Source organism: Vigna unguiculata, chromosome 3, assembly GCF_037176805.1.
Source record: "Vigna unguiculata cultivar grain cowpea cultivar isolate G323 ecotype 2 chromosome 3, ASM3717680v1, whole genome shotgun sequence".
Lineage (NCBI taxonomy): Eukaryota > Viridiplantae > Streptophyta > Magnoliopsida > Fabales > Fabaceae > Vigna > Vigna unguiculata.
This window is the reverse complement of record NC_140794.1, coordinates 2,244,805-2,268,297: the sequence shown is the minus strand read 5'-3', so window position 1 is coordinate 2,268,297 and position 23,493 is coordinate 2,244,805. Positions and strand designations below refer to the sequence as shown.

The following is a 23,493-nucleotide window of genomic DNA, read 5'->3' as shown; positions in this document are numbered from 1 at the left end:
TCTTTCACTTGTTTTAATTTCTCAGTTTTCATATTTTCTGGTTGATCTTCTTTACTCACTACTTCATTTGCGCATATTAACTTTGTTATGGAGTTCCCATAAGTTTCATCTTTTTAAATTTTTGCATTTGGCAGAGCTCTGTTAGCTAAGTATAGAATATGTGATAGCTACATTAACCTGCGAGACAATTTTTCTTCATTCATTAGAAGTGTTACAGAACTCTACTCTGATTCTGTCAGATCTCATCCATGTTGTTTTGTTTTCCAACACCAGATGTGTTTCCATGCTAGCTTTTGCATCAGTAGACCACCTAGTACAAAAGGAAAGAACAATTGAATTAGGTAGTATATGGTTTTAGTTTACTCATTGTCAAAATCCTTGCTATTGTGCACATAGAGATTTAATGTTTCGGCCCAAAATCATTATAGTCTTGTGAAGAACACAGAGGATAAGGAAACTCTTGTACACTGTTATGTTAAACTTTGTGGAGTAGGTTGGAAAATATGTGTTCTCTATATATAGAATATTCTATAATTCAATTTCATTTATTTCTTTCGTCCGTGTGTGCTTTCTGTATTGTTCAAACCCAATAAGAGAGTACAAAGCTTGGTTAGTTATCAAAACTGATGATATGGCTGTGGAAATTGAATTATTACCTAACAAATAAAATCTTAACTTCATTCCTTACAAAAGTTGAATTAGATTTATAAGACATTTTTAATTAAATTTAAAGTTTATTTCTTATTATTGTTAGGTGAAGATGCTATTCTTTAGTAATAACATTTTAACTGTGATAAAAGTTTTTCTTTTATAAATAATCAAAGACTCTAAATATCTAATGAGTACATCCTCATGGAGAATATTTATCCTTTTATCGTGACCTATTTTTCTGCTGCTTTCTTTGGAGGAAAATTTGCATATTATTAAGGAAAAATGGTTGCTTGCAAGATATGCCAAAATCTGAAAGAAAATGCAATATTTTTCAAGATATGTCAAATCCTAATAGCAATATAATGTGAAAGTTCTCTTCTGCAAACACTTTTTGACTGCGTTATCATACCCCAATTTTACAACAACAAAAATAATGTACAATTTTTTTTAATGATCCTAACCCACATCACATACAAGCAAAATTGTGATTACAAATCTGGACCCGACTTCAGTTGAAAAAGATTAATGTTATTTTGAGAATTCTTATTTTTTATCTAATGTTTTGACAACTTCATTATACTAATATAATGATTATAAATTTAATGCTATTTTACTATAAATGAGAAAAAAGTTATCAACATATCATTATTCAAGAAAGAGAAGCGAATTTATAGTAAACACCTTCAAGAAACTATTATACCAAAAGTGTACGAAAGAAATTAAAAAGAAACAACTTATACAATAAATAATGTTTGATTTTTTTTAAGGTTTGTTTCTGAAAGATTTAACTAGTTATTTTAAGTATTAAGTATACATTTTTTTAGAATTGTATACAGGAAAAGTGTACTAATTAACCAAGTATCCCACTTATTGTCTTCAAAGGTTGATGCATGGTGCAAAAAATGTTCAATATTTTCGGTACTAAAAAAATAGCATCAGGTGATGGAAGTTCAATATATACAATATATATATATATATATATATATATATATATATATATATATATTAATGAACAAATTATAACTGGTAATTGTTAAAATAAAAGATAAAATTATACTGATAATAAATACAAAAAAAATAAAGGTTATATTTGTTTTTCGCCAACATAAAGGACCAAACTGAGTAATTGGGACAAACTGATTGTCTACTGTTATATGAAGGATGAAATTGGCTACCAATGTAAAAGTATTATTATCTGCTTCAAACATGTGAACCACGTGTTTGTGGGAGATTATCTATTATTAAAATCAAAATCAAGTTACAGGTAGGGGTGGCAAAACAGACCAGCCTGTCTTGACCTGTTGACCCGTTTTAAAAAAATAAAATAAAAATAATTAAAAAGATTAATTTTTTATATTATATATTTTAAATGTATAAATATATAATAGTATTGTAATTTAAATCATCAACACTTACAAATTAAGTTTGAATTATTAGTTATAATTGAATAATTTAATATGTAAATTTAATAATTATTTTAACTTATATAATTAAAAATATTAACTAATCAATTAAAAAGTTAAAAAAAAACTTTTATTTGATTAAATATGACTTTAATAATAATTTATATGTATATATAAACAAATTTAAAAAATAAAATAAATTAAAAAAAAAAAAAAAACCTGAACGGGCCAGTCCGACCCGACCTGTTAGTCCATCCTATACGGAACGGATTGTGATTATTGGTCCGTTTCTATTTGATTGACCAGTTCGACCCTACCCATTTTTGACGGGTCACACCGGATCAAAATGGGCCAAATGGCCCGTTTTGTCGCCCCTAGTTACAGGTGCTGTCTTTTAATCTTTATGTCTGTCCTCGTTAATTTTTGTCCTCTACAATTTCTTGATTCCACAGTTCACAGCAGTGGCAGCCTTAGTTAAGAGTTAGGTTTAATTATGCCTTTGGTCCCCATTTTGGAGTCAAAATCTCAAAATGGTACCCAAATTTTTAAAAGTCTCAAAATGGCCCCTTTTTTTGTTGAAACGTCTCACGTTTGTCTTTTCCGTTAAGTCAAGGTTGGCGCCGTTAGAGGGAGTGCCACGTGTCAGTTCCTCGATTTTTTGACTTTTTTTATTATTATTTTTTTGAATTTTTTTTAAAAAAAATAAAAAAAATTGCCACGTGTCAAGCTGTCATCGTGCCACGTGGCCACGTGGCAGTGACAGTGACACGTGTCATATTACGCCACGTGTCATTTTCTTAGTCTCAAATTGGTCCCTTTATTTTAATTTGTCTCAATTTAGTCCCAATTTTTGAAAAAATGAACAATTTTGTCCCTCTTCAAATTGAAACAAAATTTAATTTTATATAAATGTTATACAAATATTTTTATTAAATTTGATATTTTTATTCAAATTGATATTTTTATTATATATTTTTAACATAGCTAAGTTTATTTAAAATTATGTTTGACATTCAACTTTACTTAAAATTGTTTTCAAATTTTAAATTTATATGTATTTTATTGTAACATGAACTAGTTAATTTATGAATTTTTTTCTAGGTTTAATTACTCGGATCATACCCATTTTGGTTCAAAAATTTCAAAATGGTACCCACTTTGAACTTTGTCTCAATTTAGTACCCAATTTTGATTATTGCATCAATGTAGTACCCTCCGTTAAGTCTTCACAAACGACGTTAACTACCTTGCCACGTGTCAGCCTCTGGATTTTTTAATTTTTTTAATTTTTTTTGATTTTTTTTTTAAATAAAAATTTGTCACGTGTCAAATCTTTGATGTGACACGTGGCATTGTCAATGACACGTGGCAAGATATCGCCACGTGTCAAGGTACTTGACAAGTGTCATTGTCTTCATTTCAACTTAGTTCTCACATGTGTCTATTTGTTTCAATTTAGTATCCATATATGTTTATTTGTTTCAATTTAGTACCCAATTTATTTGTTTAAATTTTATTCAATTTTTTTTTTTAAATGGAGAAATATTGTATCTCTTTTAAGACAAAATTTATTATTTATATAAATGTTATATTGATATTTGTTTATAAAATTAAGTATTGAAATTTATATTAAAGTTAATGGTAAAAGTCATGAATAACATATTTGTAAGTCATTTTTAATAACAAATATAAATATAACATTTATATAAATAATAAATTTGGTCTTAAGGGAGACATAATATTTATCTATTTTGTAAAAAAATATTCAGACAAAATTAAAAAAAATAAATTGGGTACTAAATTGAAACCAATAAATATATATGGGTACTAAATTGAAACAAATAGACACATGTGGAGACTAAGTTGAAATGAAGACAATGACACTTGTCAGATACATTGACACGTGGCGATACCTTGCCACGTGTCACATCAAGGATTTGACACGTAGCAATTTTTTTTTTAAAATAAAAAAAAAAAAAATCCAGAGGCTGACACGTGACAAGGTAGTTAACGCCGTTTGTGAAAACTTAACGGAGGGTACTACATTGATGCAATAATCAAAATTGGGTACTAAATTGAGACAAAGTTCAAAGTGGGTACCATTTTGAAATTTTCGAACCAAAATGGGTATGATTCGAGTAATTAAACCTTTTTTCTATTAACATTATTTTCTATTAACAACTTTTACACCATTTTAAATAAAGTTCAATGTAAAATATTAATTAAATGAACATAATTTGGTTAAAAATATTTACTTAAAATATCAATTTTGATAGAAATATTTGTGTATATTTATATAGAAATTAAATTTGATTTCAATTTGGAGAGGGACAAAATTGCTCATTTTTACAAAAATTGGGACTAAATTGAGACAAATTAAAATAAATGGACCAAATTGAGACTAAGAAAATGACACGTGGCGTAATATGACATGTGTCACTGTCACTGCCACGTGGCACAATGACAGCTTGACACGTGACAATTTTTTGATTTTTTTAAAAAAATTCAAAAAATAAAAATAAAAAATAAAAAAAGTTAATAAAAAATTAATAAAAAAAGTCAAAAAAATCGAGGAACTGACACGTGGCACTCCCTTTAACGACGTCAACCTTGACTTAACGGAAAGGGCAAACGTGAGACGTTTCAACAAAAAAGGGGACCATTTTGAGACTTTTAAAAATTTGGGTACTATTTTGAGATTTTGACTCCAAAATGGAGACCAAAGACATAATTAAACCTAAAAGTTATTATATGCTTTTAGTTTTTGTATTATATTATGATTTTTATCTCTCGTTCTTAATCTTTTACTTACAAGAAAAAGTTGTAATTAGTTGGAAATTTAATTGGGAGTCTTAAGTTTTATATCGAAAAGTAAAAAATTAAATATTAAATAAGGATGAAGTATCATATATTTATGTCTTAAAATTTTATTGATTTTGTATTTTTTAGGAAAATTATATTGTAATTCTCATTTTTTGACTCTCATTCTTTGTTATTGATGTGGCTTAGTGTATGTTATTGATGCTTTTAAAAATAAAGATAGTGGTACATTAATCAATGACTCATATAAGTCATGTAAAAAAGTAAAAGATAAAAAAAATGAAAGTTATAGTACCATTGTCCATTTCTTTAATAATTTTTTCTCAAAAAATTTATCAGTAATATTTAAAGATTCGTATTGATGATCGATTCGAACTTCCTGAATCGTACTAAAAATTAGTTTGAAGGAGGAGTAACGATGTAAAGGAATTCAGACTTAAAAAAGAAGATCGTATCTCTTATGAATGGTTTTAACTCATCTCTATTATAAATAACAAGAAAAAAAAACAGTCTATGAATAATTTTTAGTAGACTTCATTCGCTTATGTTATCTTTATAGCATGAGTTTTTGTTAAATAAAGGGTTTTTGGTAGAAGAAAGCTGGTAAACAAAATATAATAAATGTGTTAGAAAGATAAAAAAGTTAGAAATAACGTGTTGAAGTGTAGTGTTTAATGTACATAGAAACACTGTATATAATGCTGCTGCCACACGAGCCGAAAAGAGAAAAATATTTTGACTATTAAATTTTAATAAATTTTTTTTATAATATAGTGTATTATTTTTTAAGTGATTTTAGAATATTAAAAATGAAAAAATGAAAAAATATTTAAAAAATAAGACCAAAAATTATAAAAGTTTATTAAAATTTAATAGTGAAAAATAATTTTGTGTAGCTGAAATGGTGTCCAGTTGTTACATGAGAGAAAGACATTGGGTTGATGATTGTGTTGGTCTGTGATATAATCATAGAGACGGTCTCTGTTCACCATGGATCAGTTCATGAAGCAACAACAAAGTATAATCATAGTACTGCATTCAGAATTGTCCCACCTCAAGTCACAATCTTTCTTCACCAAATTTCACATTTCTTTTTACTTACTATTTTGCAATCATTTTGTTTTCTTATCCATGAAGCTATCTCATTCTCCATCACAACCTACACTATTGGACACTCATACTATGTTTAGTAATTAACTCATAAATTCACTATAAACTCTCAGACACACCGAAAACACACTAGTGCAGTCAGGGCTTTTGTACAAATCATAATAAAGAACATAATACAAAAATAACATAGTTTCGATTAAAATATTAACCAATTTCAATTATATCCAAAGAAGAATTTATTACATTATATACCTTACACACTTTAATCAGTTTTTTTTTTCAGTAAATTCTCGTTCAGAATACAACTACTCAAATATATTTAACTTTTATAGAAACTCTCTCTTACCCTTTGTCCACACATGCAAAAGTAGAGTGCAATTTACACATGGTTAAAGAAACACGAGCTTTCATGTATTGAGGAGCAAAGTTGAGCATGATATGGTGGTAATTGCAACTTCCAAAAGTAGTTTGAATTGAAGTGATAATAATGCAGAGCACCTAGTCCTGTTTCATAAGCCACCAATGTTCTTTACAAAGGAGTTGTGCTTAGACGAGTAGGATAGAGAAAAGTGTTGATAACAACCTTAAAGTTTGCTCACATTTCATTAAATTAAAATGCTTGGTTTCTTTATCCTTCTTTTGTTGTTTTTGGGTAGGGGCTATTGGAGGAAATTACCCCTATTAAGAAGTTCATATACTTTTCTGCATTGCTTTTTACCTAAATTGTGGTATCACAGTAGGCCCATAAACAAACATTTCATATAGCTTCTGCACTAAGAATGCTATTCACAAAAAAGAAACATGCCTTTCAGGCTATCATTGATGGGTTTATTTCACACACTTTTTTCATTATAACTTAAGGTGTCTTCAAAAGCTTCAATAATTCTACCAAATCATACTCCACAAGGATGATCATTTACCATCGTCCAATAGTTTTCAAAATACTATCACAATTGATTCTTAGTTTGGTAAACCCTTTGCTTTGATTAATTCCTAAAGCAATACTCAAGATATAAATTTGAAGTACCTATCTTATTTTATCTGCAGATATAAGTATATAAATATTTTTATCATTCCAAAAGTCAATAAACAGCAAAAATTTAATAAGATCACAAAAAATTAATGAAAACAAAATTAAAAGTTCTTAAATTTATAGTTAAAACATAATTAAACATAACTAAATTTATATTAAAATGAATCTGAACTGTTGATTTATTCTTGATCCTTTCTTTTTTTTCTACATTACTTATCTTACCTTCATCATGTTTCAACTATTCCTTTCTTAATCATAAACTAAAATATTTTTAACACATTGCCTCGAGTAGAGAATGTGCAGAGGCGCGCTCGGACACTCGTGTTCACGTTTGATTGGTGTCTCTCCATTTACCAACTCAATTGGGCAGGAAAGACAAAAAGTGATTATGAATTAATAATAAGAAAAAGGAAAAATCCATTTTAATTATAAAATATCATATGGAGATGATAATAATAAGTATATAAAAAATATGAAATAAAATAATATAAATGGTTGGATAATATATACAATAAAGGAGGGGTGAAAATATTTTATTCGTAAAGATAAGGCATAAATTAAGAACATCTTATATTACTATTACTACTGATCATGATCACATGCATAGTTCACATGTAGATTCCAACGAAAAGCTTGGATGAAGCTATAATCCTCTTGTTAAGTAAGCGACGGTAACTTCTTTTGATTCCACACGCACATATTAAAAAGATTATAACAAAACACGTGAAACTGATCCATTTTAACATCCAAATTCAACCTAAACAATAAATAAATTAAAGCTTATCAACACACGATCGCTCATCAGCTTCCATGTTGTCCATAAAACATGTAAAGCATTAAACTGTTTCATTAATCATAGTAGCAGCGATTAATAATTCATTCCAACCACAACATCTAAAGCAACGATGTTTTTTTTTAGTGTCATTGTTGCTACTGGTTCATGGAATCAGGGTGGTGAAGGTTGGGAGTGGCAAAGGAATGTGCTGAAGTTGCAATCGGGCGAAATGGAGTGAAGCAACAGCCTCGCCGTCTGCTCCTGTTTAACGGCGGCGTCTTCCTTCTCCACCAAAACGGCATCCACAATGTCGTGGTAGTCGCCGCCGCCCGCGGCGACGAAGGCGACGAGCGCGGCCTGGACGGGGCCGAGGCTGGGATTAAAGGCTGCGGATTCCAAGTAAGAGCCTTTGTAAATATTTCCGTGGCGGTCGAGGAGGGCGACGCCGGAGGGGGAGGCGGTGTAGGGTGCATGGGATTTGTTGGCGGCTTCGAGAGCCGCATTCTTGAGCTTGTGGTTGTGGAAGTGGCCGTTGCAGAGGGCGTCGTCGTCGTCGACGGTGTGGTTTGGGAGAAGAGTTAAGGCGTTGTGGTGGGTTTCCAAGAGAAGGGGAGTGGAAGACGAGAGGAGGTCGTGGGGGCCGAATTGGTGAGGGAGGAAGTGAGAGAGAGGGGTGAATTGCGGCGTTTCGTGGGAGGTAATCATGATATTCACGTCGGAGGCGGCGCGGAGTTCCTGGAGGAATTGGCGGCAGTGGCCGCAGGGGGCGGCGGAGACGGCGAAGGAGGTGAGGTTGGCCTCCGCATTCAGAGAGAGGTTGCTGACGAGGAACTGCTCCGCGTGGACCGCGTGGTGGAGGGGGAGGCCCGGAAACTCGAGGTTGACACCGACGAAGATGCGGCCGGAGGGGCCCAGGCCCACGGCGGCGACCTGGAAGTTGGAGATGGGTGGCCGAGCGAGGGACTGGGCGGCGGGGACCAGCCTGGGGAGGAGGTCCGGTAATGTGACGGCGGCGGACTCCGCCATGGCGAGGGCTTCCGATGCCTCGATTAGGAATTTGGGTGGTTGATCCATTGGATCGGGAGTGGCAGAAGAGTGCTACGTTATTTATAGAGTGTGAGAGTGGATTGGATCTGGCTTCTACTGATTCATGAACAATGATCGTATTTATAGACATGCGCGAATCAGATCCTTCTGCTACCGACAAAGGGGTAACCATCATCACTCTTCTCGCTTCCCTGCACCCATCACACGTCATTTACAATAGGGTTAAAATCGGTATTTACTTATTACTTTACTTTCACACCCATCACCGTTGACCACAATATTCTATATTTTTTTCAGTTTAAATCTTTACATATTTCTATATTTTGTAACAAAATTTCAAATAATTTTATTTTTATTTGACTTAACTGCATTCTTGTTTTTGAAAATTCCTTATAATTAATTTATGTTCGTTAATTAATTATGTGTCACGTGGATTTTTTAATTATTTTTATTTTTAATTTTTTTAATAACTTTTAAAATAAAAATAAAAATTGTTACGTGTCAATTTAACATGATATCACGTGACATAAACGATGTGATGTGACAATAACAGTACCATATGTCACTATTTGGTCCTAATTTTTCTAAAATTGAATCAATTTCATTTTTATATCAAATTTAGTTTTTATATAAATTTTACAATGTTATTTTTATAATAATTGATATTTTACTTTGAGCTTTATTTAAATATTGTTTCAAATATTTATATATCAATATTTTATAGACATATGTTAGAGTTGATTTAAAAATAACAATTTTATTAATTGAATTGTAAAATTTTAAATAAATATATTTATTTTAAATTGTTATAAAATTGTTTTTAAATTTTATATTTGAATTTAGAAAGTTTTTATCTTTAAAGCAATTCTAACATTTATCAAAGAAATTATAGATATATAAAGATTTAAAACAAAATTAAAATAAATATATTTATTTTAAATTATTATAAAATTGTTTTAAAATTTTATATTTGAATTTATAAAATTTTTATTTTTAAAATAACTCTAACATTTATCTATAAATTATAGTTATGTAAATATTTAAAACAAAATTTAAATAAAATTCAATGCAAAATATATATTTAAATAAACTTAATTTTGTTAAAAATATCATTGTAAAAAATTTACTTAAAAATTAAATTTGATATATGGTTGAAATTAATTTAGTTTTAACAAAATTGGAATTGAGATCAGATTGAGACAAAATAATAAATAGAGGGATGTACTGAGACTTTTCACATCCAATAATGATACGTGACACTGTCGCTGCCACATCACATAGTTTCTATCACGTGGCATAATGTCATATTGACACGTGACAATTTATATATTTAAAAAAAAAAACACGTGTTAATACGTAACATATAATTAACATCGTTAAAGTACTATTCACATAAAAGACCTAGTTGCAACGAATTTTCTAAAATAGACATCCAATTAAGTCAAATAATAATGAGATAATCTATTTTAAATTTTGTTACAAAAATAGGACTTTTAGAATGATTTAACATTTTTTATACATCATAACAAGTATATAAACTTGTATTTTTTTTATTTCAACACATAGACAACATAAAATTAAGCGTATGTTTCGACCTGCGTTAAAAAATTCGATTTTGATGGAATCGATTAACAGACGCGAAAACTGATATTATTTCATTCTGACTAGACGTGAATCTTTTAATTTTAAAATCAAACAAACATATACTTTACGTTGATAAATCAATTATACGTCTTTTTGACGTACAACCAAACATCCCCTAAATATATTAGCAACTCCTTTAAAAGTCTAAAACATTAGCTGTTTTAAAATGAAAGTAAGAAAGGTAAAATATAAATTAGAGAATTATATTTAATAAATTAAACTTAATGGATTTATTTTAGTTATTTAAAAAGTTGTGTCCACATTGCCTGATTAATGCTGTAAAAAGGTATACTGGTCGTGACAGTAGATAAAAACTAAAAGCTAACGATCGTAAAATTGGCATTAATATTTGAATGTTAGTGTTTATAGGTTATATTCATCGTTTGTGTCATAAATCATTTTAAAAATTAGGTCCATGAAATAGAAGAATTCAATTAGGCCCTTAGAGTAATTTAGTGGTAGCTTTGGAATTACGAAAAAGAAATTGCAGTAATCATTAAGATCATATTTTGTGTCTGTACATAATTAAAAATAGTTCAAGACATAATTGTGTTTATGTATTATGAGGGTAGTGTTTTTGTTTTTTAATAACATATTGTAAAGAATTTTTTTCTCACGTGAGATTATTATGAGTGTAATGTGTTGTAAACATTGTCAATTATTAAAACAAAATGACAGATATAATTTGTATTAGTTAATACATTTATTATGAATGGCGGTTCTTAGGACTGGTTTGTTTGTTTAGGTTTGTATTTATATTTTTAACAACTAAAAATTAACATTAATAAACACTGATAATTTTTAAAGTAGAAGAAAAAGTTAAATTTAGATCAATATTTTAAATTTTCAATAAAAATAAATAATTTTGCTGATTAAGATAATAAAAATGTTAATAAATTATGTTGAGGTTAAAAATAATGATTTTAATCAGTGATGTATGTCGACTAAAAATTTTGAAAAAGCAAAAAATAACATATTTAAAATATATATTTAATTATTGACTATATATATATATATATATATATATTCAAACAATGATAATTTTAAAGTAGTATTTTATATGAAATCCATTTTAAACATGTGAAAAAATAAATTTGTATTGTTTTCATTTTAGATATTTTCCTTTTATCACTTAAAAATAAATTTATTATTTTATTTTTTATATACCTATTTAAAAAAAAATTACAACTAAAAATAATTTACCAAAATCTAATAAAGATGTAATTATTAAAAGAAAAAATCTATAATATTCAACTCACAATCAAAAAATAATTATGAAAAATCATACAGTATATAACTTTTTTTCAAAGAGACAAAAAAAAAAAAAAACCGGACTCACACAATTTATATATTCTTAATAAATTTTATTTAATAATACAATATTTAAAAAAAAAATAGTGTATTAGGAATATGTTAGTATTCATTCCAATTTTCTTACGACTTTTTTAAAGTTCTTATTATCAGTAGTACAACTTTATGCAGCAAATATTTTTTTTCTTATTTAGAATATATGATGTACATGATATTACTATTTTGTATCATTACATACGCAGTGACTTTAACATATAATCCCAATAAAAATAATTTTATAAAGAAATATTCCATCAACATTAACTCCTATTATCCGAATTCTTTGTATTAAGATACGTGAGTTTTTTTTTTTAAGGTCATCATTACATTAAGTATTGTGGCATAAATATTAAATAGAGTTTCATATATTACATTAGTCCATGCAATATTGTGTTTTTTTTCTAGAATAAGTTTTAAATTAAAGTCTTAGATAAAATCTCATTTTCGACGGGTTTAATATATGAAAAAAATATTGTTTGAAAAGTTAATTTCCTTTTCTTACATTAAAAAGAAAAGAAATTTTAATTAGTCAAACAAACACATTAAAATTCAACACAAACAAATAAATTGTCAACCAACATGAATTGAACAATTTTTTTTAACTTATAGACCAATGATACTCCAAAATCACTCTGTATTTATTATTAATGAATTAAATAGCTTAGTTACCCACAGTACTGGATTTGAGTTCACAGTCCAGTAATAATTACTCAGTCTACTAATTCAATAGTCATATTCTTGCTTTCACATTATTGGGTTCATACTTTAAAATCTAAAACTGACACAACTCGTGTTTCAGACTTTGACGTAAATTTGGTTTTCACATGAACACTTCAAGTTTAATGTATATATAAATATTTGTTGGTTCTAGGAAAACTAAATTTAATAGTCTTTTTAAAAATAAATTTTGAATTCAAATCTTCTAGATAAAAAAACATAATCAAAAAGACCTTTTTTCTAAAAGATAGTCATACAAAAATAATAATAAATTGGTGTGTGTATATACACTACAAACATATATAGAAGTCAATTTAGTAGGATTGCAATTTGCAAGTGAAGCTATAACTCTATACATAAAAGATAGTCTACTTGGGGTATTTATAATATACTTTACATAAAATTATTCTTTTTCCAATTTTTTATAATAATGGTGAAAATTTTGTTATTATATTATTTTTTATAGTTTGTCACCTATTGCGTACTTGATTAAATTAGTTTGATAAACTAATAAAGAAAAGTAATTTAGTTTGATAAAGAAATTTTAGGAGACGAATCTAGTAATTAAAATGTATATAAGAAACTAAAAATTTAATTTATCCATTTTTGTCATGAGTAAGAAGTTATAAAGGAGCATTTCTAACAACACGTCAACCAAAATTATAATTAGAATATCTTAATTTATTAAATATTATCCATAAGTTTCATTCTATTTTGCACTTTGACTATTTGTTTTATAAAATTTTGTCTGTGGCTATCTGAAAAGAAGTAAAAGAAATAGTTGGCCTCCTAATATAGAAATTATAGCTCTCACATAACTGATTTCATTTTAAATTTGGAAGAGTTGAATCTTTTATTAAAAGATTTAATGCTTCATGAATTGTTTTTCAGTATTATTGTTATTACCATGAATTCTGCTTTGGCTGAAGTTTGGGCTAAAGTCAAAGTTTTAATAAGGCAGTTTCTTATTGTATCTTCATAAATTTTCTTTTGCATCTTCATATAAAAAGATTTTCATTTTTAAGCTCAAATTATGTAATTTATGAGTCCTTTTTGCCATAAAAAAATATTTTTTGGATTGTATTATCTAAAAGTTTTTTAGGAAGAAAAATAGTTTCAAAATTATATAATACGAAACTTCTTTAGTTTTCAAATTGTATAATGAGTTATAGAGTTTCTTAAATTTTGTCCTTATCTAACTAAGTATTTAAAAAAGTGAATAGCAGCATGAAGTACCAAAGTTTATTTAAAACAAAAATGTACAATAACAACTCTATATATATTTCATCTAATCATACACTCAGAGAAAGTATAATTAGAATATTCTATTCTCTGTTTTCCCTGAGCAACGAGACTCGTATTACTTCCAATATGTACACTAAAGACAAAGACTTTAACGAAGTTACATGGACAAGAAAGAACGATAACCAAAAAACACAAAAACTTACGTTAAGAACTTCCGAGTATTGAGAGTAAATAGGATCAAACCCAACCCTGTTTGTAACGGTTGAAGAGGTCTTCTGTTTGTGCATTCCTGAAGGCACTGCAAGCGATGACATAGACCCATATGAGGACAACCACTGCTACTATGAGAATGATGTTAGCTTTCCTCCATTCTTTTCTGAGGTTACCCAATAAACCAGCCTTGCACGCATTACAATCGTAGCATAGTTGATTTTGATCATTGCTCCACGAGTAGCAATCTGGATCAGCTGTGGGATTCACAGGGTTTGTCCAAAGTATGGGGCTCACAAAGCTGTAACCACAAACTGTAGGAGGTTTGCAACATCCTGACTGTAAAATCAGTCAAACCAATTCATTACCACAATTTTAATTATACAATTTCTGTTCTGTATTGATGCAAATGGTAAGAGTAAAATAGAAAATCATGTCAACATGAATTTGCTGACTGAGCCATATAAGAGTGTCACATTAATATTTATGCTAAATATCAAATGCCAAGTTAGAAAATAGAACTGAAATTACACATCTGAATGTGCAAAATGAAAATACACAGAAGCACAGTTAAATTTAATAAAAGATGGATCTGGGAGTCTAACACAGAAAAAGGGAAGAGGGGTGACTAGCTACCAAACCACAACACTGAGTTGCAGGCAGCAATAATATAACTTTATCTTCTTGTGCTATAACGACAAAACAATGATCTTGACTTTTCTTGGATGATTAATTTAATATGGCCAAATTTTGCATTATTTTTCTACATGTGAATCAATGAGTGAAAATTTCAGCTGCAATGAACTTTCCGGGAATCAATTATACCGGAAAGGCCCCACACAGCACTAATGTGTAGTCACTCACGCTAGTAATAAGGGATGTCTCTAATGTCTTCTAAAGAGGCATTCTCAACTCATGCTGATTTTGTGACATCGAAAGTTACGTAAAATGGACATATATGGTGGTTAGATTTCTATGAACCTCAGTGTTCTGCTGGTGCTAACATTAAATTTTGCACTAAAACTTAATCCACACCTCAAGCTAGGAATAAGAAGGAAAAATCATATGATACATGACGTTTATCACTAAACAAAACTGTAACAATTAGTTTGACAATTTAAAATTAAAGCATGTTAAGAACATAGCTCCAGCAGAGTTTGAACAGCAATCCATGGTAATCGAGAATCTTCACTGGTCCCATCTAAAAAGCAATGGTTACTATCATTTCCCAACCACCGTCCGTGAAAATGGAGTAACTTCACAACTAATCCATGGGACACAGTCTACAGGTAGGAAAGGATGGACACGGTAATCTTATCACAACCGTGGAAGACTAAGAGAAAAGCTCATAGATCCAATCCACCTCCCTAGAAAGAAGAAAATAGTCCCCAAATTCAGCCATTTGAAAGCGTTGTTGAAGACACAACGTGGTGCCATGTGATGTGGGTCCAGCAACAACAATTGAGGAATAAAAAATAAAAAAAAACTTTAAGAAGCAATATTTCTACGCAAGTTAAATCTTGCTTGTTTGCGAGAAATCACTAAGTGTTTCAATGCCGGAGAGAGTAGAAAAGGAAAAGTAAATTCTCAGGTAAATGTAATCATCCACGTAGTTAGTCAATTCTAAGCAAAACCTAGTTGATACTATTTTAGAATGTAAGTAGTTGGAAGGAACTGAATTATGAAGGAACCTGCAAGGGGGAGATGTGAGAAGCGAAGAATTGATCGGCGGTGATGTAATTGAGCGTGAGCTTAGTGCAGACATCGGAAGCAGCCAAACAGGGTTTTATCTTGTGCCAGCTGCCGGAGCCGGTGACGCGGTTCCGGAACCAGGAAGAGAAGCCGCGGAGGTTGTACTCCTTGTAGGATCTTCCGGGGACATCGTAGGCTCCGTCGGGTCGGGTGACGACGAAGGCGAAGACGAGGAGGATGAGGAGGATGGCGATGAGGAGAGCCATGGAGAAGAGGTAAAGGGCGAGGAGGCCCTGTTTGTTCCAGTAGGCACCGACAAAGCCCGCGAGAGAGACGAGGAGGATGAGAAGGCCCATTATGAGAATGGGCCAGCGGAAGTTGGCGACGCACTCGTTGTCGGGCTTTGAGGCCAGCCAAATGCCGGAGGCTATGATGGGAATTGAGCAGATCATGGCCACAAAGTTCAGCACTGCGGTTATGTTGTTGCTCACACCCATTCCAATCTCACTTTTTCTGCTTCACTTCTCTGGAAGAAGAAGGAACTCACTTTGAGGGAGAGGTTTTATTCACTGTATCTTCCTCACTCACTCTTCTTCTATGCTTCAACTTCAACTGTGTTCAGTTTAGTTTATCACTTATCTGTATTTTTTTTTTTTTGTTCACAGGGTCATTCTCACGTATGGGCCCACTGGCTCACTAGTGAAACTAAAATGGGATTTTGAGATTTTCCTTCACACAATCAAAGATCTTTGTTTGAAGGACGTACACGTACTCCCTTTCTCACGCAATCACACCATACTTTAAGAAAAAGAATGTTTTCACACCCATTCCAAAAATTACTCTCGTTTTAATAATATTATTTTAATGATATAATCATATATAATAAAAATTTTAAGTTCAAAATTAAATATTATTAGTTTGAGTTGTTAAATGGATTTTTTTTTTCTATTTGGTGGGGTCACATGTCACCACTCTATTTGAAAGTTCTTTTACACATTGAATATAATGATTAATATAGTAGTTTTGTAAACAATTTCTGAAATAATATTGTTATTGCAAGTATTGGGATGACCTTCTTACACTAAATATATTAAGTAAAATTTAAATATCATGGTTGGTTTTGTAATATTGAAATACATATGTAAATTCATTTATAATCATGATATGATTTTGGAATCATTTTAAAAAGTTTATCCTAGAGATTAGTTGGTGTGTTTTAATTTTAATATATCACACAAGTTATAGAGTTTCCTAATACTGATGAAAGTATAATTAAAAATAATTTTATAAAAAATTTTAAACAACATTTCTATTTGGGGAATTAATTAAAAAAAATTATAAATTTTAGATTTAAACAGGTACAACATAAAGTGAATGTCACAAAATAAAAATTGAATATAAATATTAAATGAAATTTGGTCCTAATTTTGAGAAGGATAAAATTGTTTAATTTTAAATAAAATTGTGACTAAATTAAATAAAAATAACAAATATAAAAATTAAATTAAATATAAAACATTAATTTTGATACGTGATACGCGACAAGGTTGACATGTGAACATTTAAAAAAATAAATTAAATTAAAAAAATAATGAAGTGACGTGGCAGTCACTATTTATTGCTGTCAATAATTTAAACGGTGTTAGTAAAAAATAATCAAATTGAACATAAATATGAAAAATTGGAACCTATTTAAGCACAAAAAATAAAATTAGGCTTGATTTGATAAAACTCGATGAAAATCGGAACAAAAAAGATATTTTAACCTGGTTTTTAATATCTTTAAATTGTTTTATATTTTCAATATAAAAATAAGTCAATTCATCCATAATCATATTTCAATTATGTTAATTTTAATCCACAATAGTAATTTTTGAATTTTTTTAACCCAACTTCATTTAAACCCATAATTTTTGATTTGTTTTTGACCCAACTCCATTTAAACGCATAATAAAAAAATTTAACTTACAAATTATTACCTATTGTCATACCTTTAACTTTTGTGTGTGGAAATACTAATATCTAGGTATAGTTTTTGGTCTATAGGATTTTTTCAATCTTGATACTATCATTTAGAAAATTACACATATATTATATGATTCTTCACCTTACTTGTGAGGACTACTCCTAATAAAATATATGCTAAGTTCGTATCATGTTTAGTTTAGTTATGTTTTAATATACTCAAATCTCGATATTGACTTATTTGACTCTTCATTTTCTTCAAGAAAAAAATTTAACAATATATTTTTTAATAGGGGTAGGATACATTTTTTCATGGATTGATAAACCAAATTTATTAAAAATCATAAAATTTATGTGCATCATTTTTAATTAATTTAAGAGTTTTATTTACCATTGGAGCAGCATGCAGGCATAGCTTGCTTGCTTAGACTAATAATAATACGCGCACCTGTAAAGAAAAAATAAAGTTGAGCAAAGAAAAAGTTGAACGAAGAAAGGACACCACGTTAATTAAAGGAAAAAGATATCGACATACCATTTTGAATTTTTTTTTTTATAAAATAATCTTAATAAAAAAGTTCATTTTTATATTTTTAGAAAAAAAAGAAAGTCAATAATAATAAGAGGTAATGTAAAATGATAATATAAAAAATGTTAAATATATTTGTAATCTTTTAATTTTAACCAAAAATTAAAATAAATTTTGATACATTTTAGTCTCTAAACCTTAAAAATGAATAAACATAATTATTTTAACTAAATTACGTTAACTTTTTTATATGTGTCCAACACATTTTCTAACCAATATTAAAATAATATAAACAACTTCAATATTATTAAAATGTAAAAAATAAATAATTAAATTTAACATAATTAAATTAAAATAATTATATTCATTATTTTTTTTTTAAATTTTAGAATTAAAATATATCAAAATTGGAAGACTAATTCCAATCTCATATCAAAATTCATATACTAAAGATATATTTAACCTTCGAAAAAAAGATTAGTATCAAAGTGTAATTTATTAAAAGTTTTTTTTCTATGGAATCAAAGATCACGTTTACAGGTATATATATTTGGTACTTATATATAGCGGCCAAAGCCATACACGAAACAGAGAATATATATATATATATATATATATATATATATATATATATATATATATATATATATATATATATATATATATTTGTATGCAAAATGTAAATACTATAGTTTCAACTTTCAAGCCAGAATATTTCCGTTATTGTTCATGTTCTTCATGGATTCAAATCGAGGACCCTTTTCACCAAACTTGGTGCTGCCATAGAGCTTCAAATAGTCAGCATAAAGGAAGTTGGTTGGGTACAAGAGCTTAGGAGCTGGTGAAATAATGGCTTCTGGAATGGGGTTGTAAAAGGTGGCTATGGAGATTCTGCTTCCATTCTTGTCAGCCATCACCCTATGCACCGCACTTTTGTATAACCCATTGCTCAAAACTTCCACTTGATCACCCGTGTTCACAAAAATGGCATTGTTCTTGGAGGCTGGAATCTTCACCCATTCGCCATCTTTCAAGAATTCTAGACCCCCCACTCTCTCATCTTGCAGCAGTAGAATGATTCCACCAGCATCTGTGTGCTCTCTCAGTCCCCTCACAAGCTCTGGACGCGCACACTCAGGGTACTTTGCCACTTTTGTTCCCACAGCAGCACCGTCTCCATCACCTCCACAAAATGCTTTCTTCATGTAATCCTTCTCCAAACCAAGATTTTCACTCATTACCTCAGATAGCTTCTCTCCCAGCTTCACCACTTCTGCAACGTACTCATCCATTGTTTGCCTGCGTTTAACAAACATCTTATGTGATCCGACTAAAATAATTTTAAACCTAAGACGAGGTTTGCATTTTAATTGTATACTTTAAAATTATCTTAGGTCGATATAGACTTCAGAAACTGAATAACAATAGAAAGAGGGTTAAAGAATGTGTTACCAAAGTTCTTGAGAGATGTTAGGAATTTCATGGATGGTCGAAGTGGGGCGATGCCAGATGAAGAAGGAACTTTCCCAATCTATATCAGAAGCATTCTCATGTTTCTCCAACCTCTTTGCTATCTCAGATTGGTAGAAGCTTTCCTTCAGATTTTCTTCATAGTATGTGTTGATCAACTGCTTCACCTTCTCCATCAGTTGTGTGTCAATTTCATGGTTCTCAACCTGCATAAAGTGAAATTGGAGGAATGAAGAAGAAGAAGAAAAACAAAAAGGGACTAATTAACATCAATATTTTGATTTTCTATATACCATAAAGAACCCCCATTGCTCACAAGCTTTGTGCAATAGGGCCATTGTGTCACCCCTCTTCTCCCCATTGAGCTCACTAAAATCTATCACAGGGATCTCCATACTCAATGTTTCTGTGTTGAAGGTAAATGTTACAGAGATATGGGGTATTTATAGGGCAAAGAAATGTGTAATATTGTAAATATCTATCTTAAATATTCTAAGGGAAAGGCTATTTCATTGCCATCTTTTACTCTTCTATGCCAATGGTCAACAGATTTTCCCTTGTAAACAAAGTTTAAGTTTTGGTTCTTTTCTTCTCAAACGAAAACTTCACCTTACGTTAAGTCGTCGTTTTGATCTACACACAAATATCTTAACTAAAGTTATTTCTTTGGTAAATCAACGACTCATCAAGTGGATAAAAATTAAACCAACATGTTGAAAGGGAATGTGGGTGGATCAATTAATCAAAGCAGTGGGCGGTTTTGGCTGAATGCTGCGACATGATATTACTGATTACGATGAAAATCACACACTCTTGAGTGTTTATTTTATTGAATCTTTTGAGTTCTAGGGTATTTAGCTTTGCATCATGCATGACATAATAAGTGTGAGATCAAATTATTAGTTCCAAGACTTTTTTGGTTTTTTCTGACTCAAGACAAACATTTTAAAGAGTTTAGGTGGCGCACACAGAAAATGAAGTTAATTATACAAGAATTAAGAAACAGGTTTCAGAAGTTTCAAGCTCTATCTCCACAGTAACCGAGAATATAATCTGAACACAGACATGGATATACTAAGAATCTTGGCTGCTTGCATGGTTACTTTTTGCCGCCTCTCAACACAAAAAGGTTTTTGCTCCAATCTGATATTATTCTTTGCTTATTTTTTTTGATAATGATATTTGGACTATTCAATTTTAATAACATGCGATGATATTTTTAAGTGATTTTAGAATATTAAAATTAAAAAAATAAAAAATTACTTAAAAAATAGTTGTTAAAAAATTTAGTAGTGAATTTTTTTTTTCTTTATAAACATTTTATTTTTATAACATGTGTCAATTAAATTAGATTCGATGTTTTATCTTAGTGACAAATTCTACAAAATAAATGTAATATTTCTACGAAACTCCTCTCGAAAATATATTTATATTACTAATTAATAGGAAAATGTTATATTAAACTAATTAAAGTAAATATAAATAAAACTTTAAGATAAAGTAATACTAATATTTATGATCGTTAAATGGTAGTATAAAAAAAATAGTGTCAAATTATCATGATGGAAATTATAACTATAAGTTGACAAACATCCAACAAAAATTAGCCAGATAATTAATAACAGATAAAAAGAAGTTTTAAAACTTTGGTTTATACTTTTTGAGAGCAAATAAAGTAGGTGTTCTTTAATAAGATAATATAATTTTTTTTTAAATATTAAAAATCAAATCTTTTTGCAAAAAGAACTTCTTCGATACTCTTTTATTTTTCAACTTTCTACCCTTTCACTTCCTTCATTCACAATAACTAATTATATATTATATATTCAATACTTTTATTCACAATAATCTTTTTCCACTAGTATTATTTCTTATAGCTTAATTATATAGTTTAAAAATTGCAGTTTGAGATCCTAAAAGAAATACTCATTTCATAACACATTCTGATTATAAAATATAAGTCAAGTTAAAAAAAATTAAAATCATATTTTGGATTGTCAAGTGATTTTTTTTTTTTTATAAATAAAGATAAAGATATCACCGATTCACCGCCTATATTTCTTTACTGAGAGTTTCAAGATAATACTTCATCGTCGCATAGAGATCTCTCGTAAGTTTTTAGAAAAATCATACAAAGTTTTTTAGAAATGTAAAAACTCGACTAGAACAGTTATAATTTATGCTTAAAATAATTCTATATTATATTTTTAATGCTACGTAAATACTTTTTTCCTATTCAAAATTTATGAATTCGTTTCCAACAAATATATTTTCTGGTTGAGTTGATGTAATAAATGGTTTTCATTTATCAGTAACGTATATAGCATATATACATAGGAAACGAATAATTTACACCTATGCAAATGATTCTTTTCCTTATTAAATTAAAACAATTTTATTGAACATTTTATTAATAAATGACCTTTCATGGAAAATATTTGTCGCATTAATAATATATAATTTTTTAATTTAAATAGTTTATATTTTATGAATATAAATTTAAAATATATGAAAATAATACCTATTTCATTATTTTTTATCATTATTTTGTTACAAAATAAATTTCCTATAATATTTTTAATTATAGAAATAATAATTTATAATAATTATTGAATAGTATAAAAAATTTAATAAACAAATCTTTAAAATACGAAAATCACAATATCTTAGATATTGGACCTTATCCAAAGGTGGTAATTTCATTTGTAAAAATATCTTCAACAAAAAATAATATATTTGTAAGTATTTTATATTTTTTTATAAATAAGTTTTTCATATTTGAGTTTTTTTTTAAGTTTTTATTTTTCTTGTTTACCTTGAAATAGACATTCCATAACAGATTTAAAGTGTTTTTTGTTTTCAAAAGAAAAAAATACTAATAAAAACTTAAAATATAACAAATTTAATATATTAACTAATAAAAAGAATATTTATATAAACTTGAATATGAAATGATATTTTAACATAAAAGGTGATAACAAAGTTAAAACAATTATTTAAGAAATCAAACTATAAAAATTAAATAATATTATATACATAATATATATATATATATATATATATATATATATATATATATATATATATAAATTAAAATTATAAAATAATATAATGGGATCCAAACCAAATACGGTCAAATTCAATTGGAACGAGTTTAAAAAGGTATAAACTAATTCTTTTAAAGCTCAAACTTTTTAGTACGGAATTAACTATTTTTTATTCATACTCCAGGGTAATTTTAATATAATAATATCTATAAAAATATGATTATTTATTTTCAGAATTTAAATATTTAGTTATTTCAATTGCTTGTTTTTTTTTTCGTGATCTCTTGTCCTCATGTTAATATCATATTTTGTTTAAAAATTTCAAACAAAAATTAGAATTAGAATATGTTTAAAAAGTCAGGTTTAGAGTTCGATACTCACTGACAATAATCTACCTTGCAAAGTGAGAGGACACTTGGAACGAGAAATTGGTGTGTATTGAGCTGCAGACCTGACACGACCCTCTTGATAAGAAGGGTGTTACATTCTTCAACACTATATACCTAAATACATTAAACAAAATAATACAAAAGAAAAAAAATATAAGTATATATAATTCATAAAGCTCAAAGTGTAAACAGTAATTTATAAATTATAGTGACTTCATCTTTAATAAATAATACAACTTTGGAATATATTTTCACCAAAGTATTTTCAAAATCATAATAATGAATATTTGTAATTTGAAAAATATTTCTGTAAATACAGAAAAACTGTTATTATTGTAGTAAATGTCTTCCTATATCATACCATTAAAACCCGTCTTCTAAATTCGAAATGCAACC

The 23,493-nt window shown here is 28.7% G+C and overlaps 3 protein-coding genes across 3 annotated transcripts; all 3 read right to left on the bottom strand.

Moving 5' to 3' along the window:
- Window positions 1–7,717: 7,717 nt before the first annotated feature.
- LOC114176338 (cytidine deaminase 1-like) lies at window positions 7,718–8,946 on the bottom strand. Its single transcript, XM_028061353.2, has one exon. The coding sequence runs from the start codon at window positions 8,864–8,866 to the stop codon at window positions 7,964–7,966; it is 903 nt and encodes a 300-aa protein (XP_027917154.1). The 5' UTR covers window positions 8,867–8,946; the 3' UTR covers window positions 7,718–7,963.
- Window positions 8,947–13,770: 4,824 nt separating this feature from the next.
- On the bottom strand, window positions 13,771–16,334 carry LOC114175064 (tetraspanin-2-like). Its single transcript, XM_028059822.2, has 2 exons — window positions 15,697–16,334; window positions 13,771–14,344 (listed from the first exon to the last, which is right to left on the bottom strand). The coding sequence occupies exons 1-2, from the start codon at window positions 16,192–16,194 to the stop codon at window positions 14,033–14,035; spliced, it is 810 nt and encodes a 269-aa protein (XP_027915623.1). The 5' UTR covers window positions 16,195–16,334; the 3' UTR covers window positions 13,771–14,032.
- A 2,334-nt stretch (window positions 16,335–18,668) lies between these two features.
- LOC114179298 (1-aminocyclopropane-1-carboxylate oxidase 1-like) lies at window positions 18,669–20,110 on the bottom strand. Its single transcript, XM_028065586.2, has 3 exons — window positions 19,955–20,110; window positions 19,644–19,867; window positions 18,669–19,490 (listed from the first exon to the last, which is right to left on the bottom strand). The coding sequence occupies exons 1-3, from the start codon at window positions 20,054–20,056 to the stop codon at window positions 18,893–18,895; spliced, it is 924 nt and encodes a 307-aa protein (XP_027921387.1). The 5' UTR covers window positions 20,057–20,110; the 3' UTR covers window positions 18,669–18,892.
- Between the last annotated feature and the right edge of the window lie 3,383 nt (window positions 20,111–23,493).

Coding starts and splice junctions, on each gene's coding strand:
- LOC114176338 (XM_028061353.2), bottom strand. CDS start 8,866: ATGGATCAACCACCCAAATTCCTAATCGAGGCATCGGAAGCCCTCGCC.
- LOC114175064 (XM_028059822.2), bottom strand. CDS start 16,194: ATGGGTGTGAGCAACAACATAACCGCAGTGCTGAACTTTGTGGCCATG. Junction 14,345..15,696: donor CTCACATCTCCCCCTTGCAG/GTTCCTTCATAA, acceptor CTGATTTTACAG/TCAGGATGTTGCAAACCTCC.
- LOC114179298 (XM_028065586.2), bottom strand. CDS start 20,056: ATGGAGATCCCTGTGATAGATTTTAGTGAGCTCAATGGGGAGAAGAGG. Junction 19,868..19,954: donor AGCAATGGGGGTTCTTTATG/GTATATAGAAAA, acceptor CACTTTATGCAG/GTTGAGAACCATGAAATTGA. Junction 19,491..19,643: donor AACATCTCTCAAGAACTTTG/GTAACACATTCT, acceptor TGTTAAACGCAG/GCAAACAATGGATGAGTACG.